This window comes from Salminus brasiliensis, chromosome 14 (genome assembly GCF_030463535.1).
Source record: "Salminus brasiliensis chromosome 14, fSalBra1.hap2, whole genome shotgun sequence".
Classification (NCBI taxonomy): Eukaryota; Metazoa; Chordata; class Actinopteri; order Characiformes; family Bryconidae; genus Salminus; species Salminus brasiliensis.
In genome coordinates, this window is record NC_132891.1 from 35,646,705 (window position 1) to 35,653,905 (window position 7,201).

The following is a 7,201-nucleotide window of genomic DNA, read 5'->3' on the forward strand; positions in this document are numbered from 1 at the left end:
TTTTTGCGGTAGATTACAGACCTCAAGCATTCTGCTTTTAACAAAACAAAGGAAGCAGCTTAGGAAGCCACACCCTCTTTTACTCATGCACACACACACACACGTACACTTCATGTTGAAACAAAGGTCAAAATGCTGGACTGGACTGTGATACACGGTTGCGTCATTCAAATGTACAGCTTTCTGCCGTTACTGTAGGTGCTTGTAATGGTTACACAATGAGGAAAAAGCATGTGTGTGTGTGTGTGTGAGAGAGAGAGAGAGAGAGAGAGAGACTGCATTTCTTCGAAAACCTGACAGACAAGCTCTCTCTCGCTCTCGCTCTCTCTCTCTCTCTCGCTCACTCTCTCACACACTTTCCCCCTCCCTCTACCCTCCCTCTCCTCTATAAAGCTCTGAGCAGCTGTACTGTCCAGCAGTTCTCTCAGAATGGAGTCTGTGCTGAGATATCTGGACTGGACGGCCGTGGGCTTGGCCCTGCTGGGTGGTCTTCTCTCTCTGGTTCTACTGGAGTTCTTCAGGTTAAACTCCTCCAGGAGCCGCAGCCCCCCTGGACCCAAACCTCTGCCCTTTGTTGGAAACCTAATGCAGATCATACAAAACCCAATGGCCTTCGTCAGATCGGTCAGTTTCCTGTCTTTCTCTGCATGTCTGGAAAACCCGTTGTTGCGTCTGTTGAAGGTCTACGGTTGGTCCTTCTCGCAAAGGCATGTTTACTCTTGTTGTGAAGTTTGCATGGCTGCTGTCACGCATTTCACTGGAATGCAGAGAGATACCCTTCCATGACTTACGTGACTACTTCTACTGCCTTTTGTCTGGTGCTGTGGAGAGCCCTGAGGACTAGTGCTGCTAAAGACATTCAGAGGACCAATCAGAGCATGCTTTATAGCTTGGTTCTGTCAGCTTCAGCATGATCAGACGGATCTTATTAGAAATCTGAGGAGATGATCTTTGAAGCTACTCTAGTTTACTGGTTAGGTCCAGCTTTTCCAACCATATTCTCAGGAAGGGTCAGTATTTCCAGTTCTCATTCAAACCCCACATTGTTCAAAGTATAAGATCCTTGAAGAACTTTCTGAAGTTTTTTGAAACTGTGGAGGAACCTCTTAAGGTGCTTTGAGGAACCTCCAAGGAACCCTTTCATTTAAAAAAACTTTTCTTGAAGATTCCTCAAAGCACCTTTAGAGCTTCATTCACAGTTTTTAAACTGAAGAACCTATAAAAGTTCCTCAGTGATCTTATATTTTTAACAGTGTGGTTCATTGAATCAGTCCCTTATTAAGGGAAATCAGCTTCAGAGGGAACTGAGCAAATTCATGCAGTGGCTGGAGAAGTGCTGGAGCTTTGGTGCAGATTATTGACTGATTAACTGCCCAGATGAGATCAAAGCTCATTGATTCTCTTAACAAAATTGCAAGGAAGTTTTCTACTTCCCTCCATGTTCCTGAAGTCCCTCGTAGCCAACAATACTCGGCCTCCAGGCTGATGGTCTGGTGACGGTCAGCTTGCTCCTTTTTGCGTTGTAGGGCCTGTTCGACCCTCTGATGCACCTGCTCCCAAACCTGTTCACTTCTCTACATTTAGCAATCCATGGCAGGCACATCAGAGGAAGCCCCAGTCCAAGGAGCTAGGGGAGGTTGATATCCCAGAGCACGTTGAAAAGGCATCAAACCCATTGCAGAACTTGTGTGTTTTGAGCCTTTTCTGCCCATGCAAGATATCGAGACCAGTCTGAGGGATTCTCATGAAATTGATTCATCCACTCACACTGTAAGATTGCAGGTGATACCCTTATTCAGATGCTCTGAACTCGGACTTTGGGCTGCGTTTTCCCATACCAAACACCTATAGCTGGTTTGCTCTGGTCCAAATGGCAGATGGCATCTGTTCAGACCTGTAGTAACATTAATTATGTGGACAGTAGACCAGGTTGACGCCTGCAAGCTCAAACCTGCAGAGTTCAAAGATTGAGGTCAGATCACATTCCCACCAAACTTCGACAACCTCTTCTCATGGGTCTCTGTACTGGTTGTTTGGTTCATATTGGAGTGCAATTACTGTATTCACACCTGCCCAAATGACCCAGACTTTGACACGTCAAGACTAAGCAACAAGTGTGAAACCCTCCTAAAGACATACTTGTCAGGGGTTAAAACTTAAATGGTTCATCAGATTGGTGGAAACCCTTTTGTAGATCACTCATTATGATCATAGCATTTGATCAGTTCAGTCTGGTGGTGTTACAAGATCTGCAGAAATTTGACATCAGAGTTGTGCATCAGCATGAGATCTTTCAGCCTGTTGCATCTGGTGCTAATAAGCTCCCATCCCATAGTAAATGTTTTGTCTCTCTTTCAGTTAAAGAACTATGGTGAGATGAGCTCCCTGTACCTGGGCAGGAGGCCGAGTATCGTGCTGAATACTGCGCAAATTCTGAAGGAGGCTTTCGTCCAGAATGGGGCCGTGTTTTCTGGGAGGCCATGCGTGCCATTAATAGAGTGGATCACTGACGGGTATGGTCAGTAACGATTGACTCCATTGACAACTAACTAATCTTTACTTTAACTTTAGTCTTCATCACTCTGTCTTATCCTGCCTATTTCTCTCTATCCGTTTCTGCTCCTCACAGGTATCGTGATGGTCACGTACGGTAATTCGTGGAAACAGCAGCGGCGCTTTGCTCTGCACACTCTACGCAACTTTGGTCTGGGGAAGAAAACCATGGAGGAACGCGTGGCCGAGGAGGCACAGTACCTTGTTAAAGAGATGCTCAAGCAGGAAGGTATCTGATGAGTAGCTGTGCATGCATTTACTACAGTTCTGAGGACTGGAGAAGTGCAGATCTGTGGTCGAGGCATTCTTGTCTACAAACGGCAGGCAATTCTTAAAATCTTGCATTTTGTGTTCATCATCTCTTCCTCATCAAGTCTTTGATCTTTCCATTTGTCTTGAAGGAAAGGCTTTTTATCCCTCCAATCCCATTATGAATGCAGTGTCCAACATCATCTGCTCCATTATCTTTGGAGACCGCTTCGAATATAATGACAAGCGCTTCGCTGAGCTGCTGGAATACCTGAATGAGAACATGAGACTTGGTGGTTCGGCTGTTGGACAGGTACCAGCCAGCAAGAACTGCTAAGCAGCAAAGAGTCAAGCCATTGAACATAGTTTGGACTGCAGGCTTCATAAACTTCATATCTCCAAAATGTTTTGCAGGAGAATAGTTTAAATGGAAGTCAATGTAAAAAGATTTTTAAAAAGTCATTTCGAGCATTTCTATTGGTCCATTCGTCATTAAATTTACCAGCCTATGAGGAATTCTTTGTGTTTTTCCTGCAGATCTTTAACCTGCTCCCCTTCATAAAGCACTTTCCGGGGCCTCACCAGAAGGTGTGGCAAAATGCAGATTCCTTGAAAGGTTTCATCCGTGAGGTTGTGGAGGAACACAGGAAGACTCTGGACCCAGAAAACCCCCGTGACTTCATTGATGCCTACATGGTAGAGATGACCAAGGTGAGAAGATTCACTCAGATTACTCAGGAACAGTGAACATGTGAGGAGACACATGTGAAGAATAAAGTTTGGTGCCAAAAAGTTTTCTGTTTATGAGCCACAGAAAGTTACATTCTTATTTATATCTCTACAGGGTCTAGACAAGATCTGTGCATGTGCATTAAAGTAGCCGAATGCATTACTTGAAAGGGGTGTCCACAAACATTTGGACAAATAGTGTATCTTCTATAGTAACTACTAGATCATTTATTCAATGTACATTCTGGTGAAGAAGACAGGTCAGCTCCTTGAGACTCTCAGCATCTTAAAACACCCCTTCTCGCTTTGAGCAGAAGGAGGCAAATGAGGAATCCACATTCCATGAAGAGAACATGGTTTTATCAACTGTTGACCTTTTCCTCGCTGGGACGGACACTACTGGGACCAGTCTCCGATGGGGCCTCATTTACATAATGGACAATCCTGATGTGCAAGGTACTGCAGAAGTATTGGGACACCTGCTCATTCATTGTTAGTCTAAAATCAAGGGTATTAAAAATAGTTGATCCTTTGTACTGTCCAGAGAAGAAGACTTTCTATTTGATTTTGGAGAAGCATTGCTGTTAGGGTTTAATTGCTTGACAAGAACATCGGTGAGGTCAAGATGTTTAATAATCACCACCCTCCTCCTATATAACTTCCCAACTAATCTCAAAATTATTGGATTAAGTACCATCTCCATTCCAGAAAGCACAGTTCTTCCACTGCTCCACAGCTCAATCCCTCTAGCCCATGCCTGGCTTTAGGCAGCATGGTGCCAAAAGGTTCATGCTGTTTATCTGCTCCAGAGAGTCCTATTCTATTGGCAGTATGTCTCTACAGGGACTAGACAAGCTAAAGTAACTTCATTTGAAGGGATGCCCACAAACATTTGGTCATATAGTGTACCTGTAGTACACCTTGAGTACTGCTTGTAGAGTACGGTTGGTAAAACTGCCGCTACTGCTGTTCATGCTGCAATATCACATTCTGTCATTGTTTTCCCGGTTGACCACATCTCAGAGCGCTGTCACGAGGAGATCGTCAGTGTGCTGGGTTTTGACCGCTCTCCCTGCATGGATGACCGTGCACAGCTCCCATACACTCACGCCACCGTTTATGAGATCCTGCGCTGTTCTGACATCGTTCCTCTTGGTGTGGTCCACCAGACCACACAACCAACACAGCTGCGAGGATACCACATCCCCACGGTAGTGATGCAGCAGTAGAGGAGTTATACCTACAGAGTTACTGACTGCTTTTGTCTGAGCGTTTTTATGTTTTGTCCCATGGCAGGGAACACAGATCCTGTCCAATTTAACAGCCATCATGACCGACAGACAGCACTGGAAGCACCCGGATACGTTCAACCCGGAGAACTTTCTGGATGAGAACGGACAGTTCTGTAAAAACGACTCCTTCCTGGCATTTTCTGTGGGTAAGTCTGAGCAGGCCCTAAACTAAGCTTAATGAGTGAAATGTGTAGCTCCAAAATAAATGAGAATGTGACCTTGAGCTTGAGCTCCAGACGCAGAGGGATGGTTCGTTCTCTAGTTTTAAAAGACAGAAAGTTCTGATGACTCAGTGCCATATTAGTGCAGCATTGCTGCACAGTAGAACAGTGCTCCACCACTCCAGAGTCTGCCCAATCATCCTTTTGCAGTTTTCTTGATCTTCGAGACCTCAACTTGACCTCCACAGTTGATCACATTCGGAACTGAAAAAAAAAATGACTACCTGAAAACCCTTTGCTGTATTCTCATAGTCTGAGTTATTAAAGGGTAACACACTAGGCCCGGTTGCCTCATATCATGCCCAAGCACAACTGCCCCATGCTACTGAAATGTGGCCAGGTCAGGGGTACAGACCAAATCAGCAGGTGTGATTTCACCCTTAATGTTCAGAGCGCTAGGTAGCTGTTTAGGGGAGCTCATAGATGCTGATTGTTGGGACGAGGTCTCAGGAGTCGGAGGTTTTGTGAAGCATAAAAATTTGCATCACCTGGTCTTTCCAAACATTTTTTGACCATTCATAGCTGTAACAAGCTCAAACCACTGACTGCAGTCTAATACAAATGGGGCAGCAAGAGTATCCATGTGTATCCATTTGTTCTACTGCAGGTCCGAGGGCGTGTCTGGGTGAGACTTTGGCAAAGACGGAGCTCTTCATCTTCTTCACCTCTCTGCTCCAGCGGCTGAAGTTCTCATGGCCTCCTGGAGCTCCACACCCAAACATGGACGGCATTGTGGGCTTGGTTCGCTCTCCGTTCCCCTTCAGTACAATCTGCCACAGCAGGGAGACCACCAGCTGAACCAGACCACCAAGATCAGCTTCTATATGAGAATGTACAACACCATCCCTGGAGGACACAGTCAGGCTTTTATATCAGGACTTACCTGGAATACAGTTTTAATCAAAATATGAATATATATCTTAACAGTAGTACATATACTTTAACCTTGTCTCATATTAGGAATTCTGTGATGTATGCTAAGCCTTTATATTTATAGACGTCAAACACTAACTTAACAAATATGCTAATTACAAATGTTTTAAAAGTTGTTCAAAATAGTTGTATATATCTGACTATAAGAGTGTGTGATTATTCTTAGTTTGTGGTGTCATTAATAAATATATACATGAAATGGCAATTATTTATTTATTAATTTGTCATAAAACAGCACTATTTGTCATAAAACAGCACTATTTCAAGTAAGTTTCCGTGCAAGTCACATTTCTGCCCTGCTAAAGCTACCCCTACCAACAGTAAGTGCTATTTTTATGAGTGGGAAACTTTAGGGTTTTCATGCCTAATTCAGCAAACAGTCCCATACAATAAAGCCATGGCAAGTCCACTGACAAACACTAACGGTAGAATGGAATTTAATGAAGAGCTCAGTCCTTTTTATTCAAATTTCTGCCTGGCTAAAGCTGCCCCGATCAACTGTAAGTGCTGTTACTGTGTTGGAAACATCTGAACTGTTGTCAGTTAACAGTATACTGTATTACAGCATACAGCAAATGTATTTTATAGTGGACAGAACCAGCTAAGCGAGTGATGTTACTTATTAAGCATTAATTATACATACATTTAAATTTTTACATAATGCAAATTTCTACATTTCTACAGTTCATGTGGCTTGGAAACTAAACAGCGAACTGTATTTTCATAAGTCTCATGCCAGCAGTGGTATGGTCAGTGGTTACACTACTGATTGGATGTGGCTCAATATAACAATTTAACTGCAGAGTCATGAAATAAGTATGTCTGAAACCAAATATTTCACTTTCATCATTTCTGTTCTTTTATTGTAAATATTATAATAACTGAAACACAGACAGTAAACATTAAATTTTGCTTTAACATTTTGGTATGGGAATCTGATTATCTCAGGGTTTTATTTTTAGCATATTAATAAGTTCAATTCAGGTGATGTGTACAAAAATAAATGTTATTTATGAATAGTAAATTCTGAAGATCAGGATATTGTGCTAGAAATTGAATAGTTAATTTAATTTCTGACAACATAAACTGCATCCATCCGCCAGGCAGCAGAGTCATGGAAATAATAAATATTTACATTATGGAATCACTGTCATTTTCATAATTTTAGCCAGTTGATTTGTTTCATGTCCCCTTTAAATGTTTATGGTCTTTAAATGTTTATAT

The 7,201-nt window shown here is 42.8% G+C and overlaps 1 protein-coding gene across 2 annotated transcripts; it reads left to right on the top strand.

Moving 5' to 3' along the window:
* The first annotated feature begins 396 nt into the window (after positions 1–396).
* On the top strand, positions 397–6,182 carry LOC140576872 (cytochrome P450 2J4-like). 2 transcript variants are annotated; one of them, XM_072696541.1, is made up of 9 exons: positions 397–624; positions 2,359–2,518; positions 2,630–2,782; positions 2,955–3,115; positions 3,340–3,513; positions 3,846–3,987; positions 4,555–4,742; positions 4,828–4,969; positions 5,652–6,182. In XM_072696541.1, the coding sequence occupies exons 1-9, from the start codon at positions 430–432 to the stop codon at positions 5,840–5,842; spliced, it is 1,506 nt and encodes a 501-aa protein (XP_072552642.1). In that variant the 5' UTR covers positions 397–429; the 3' UTR covers positions 5,843–6,182. The 2 variants fall into 2 exon arrangements, with proteins under 2 accessions (XP_072552642.1, XP_072552643.1); XM_072696542.1 differs by lacking the exon at positions 397–624 and having other exon boundaries at positions 2,427–2,513.
* The last annotated feature ends 1,019 nt before the right edge of the window (positions 6,183–7,201 follow it).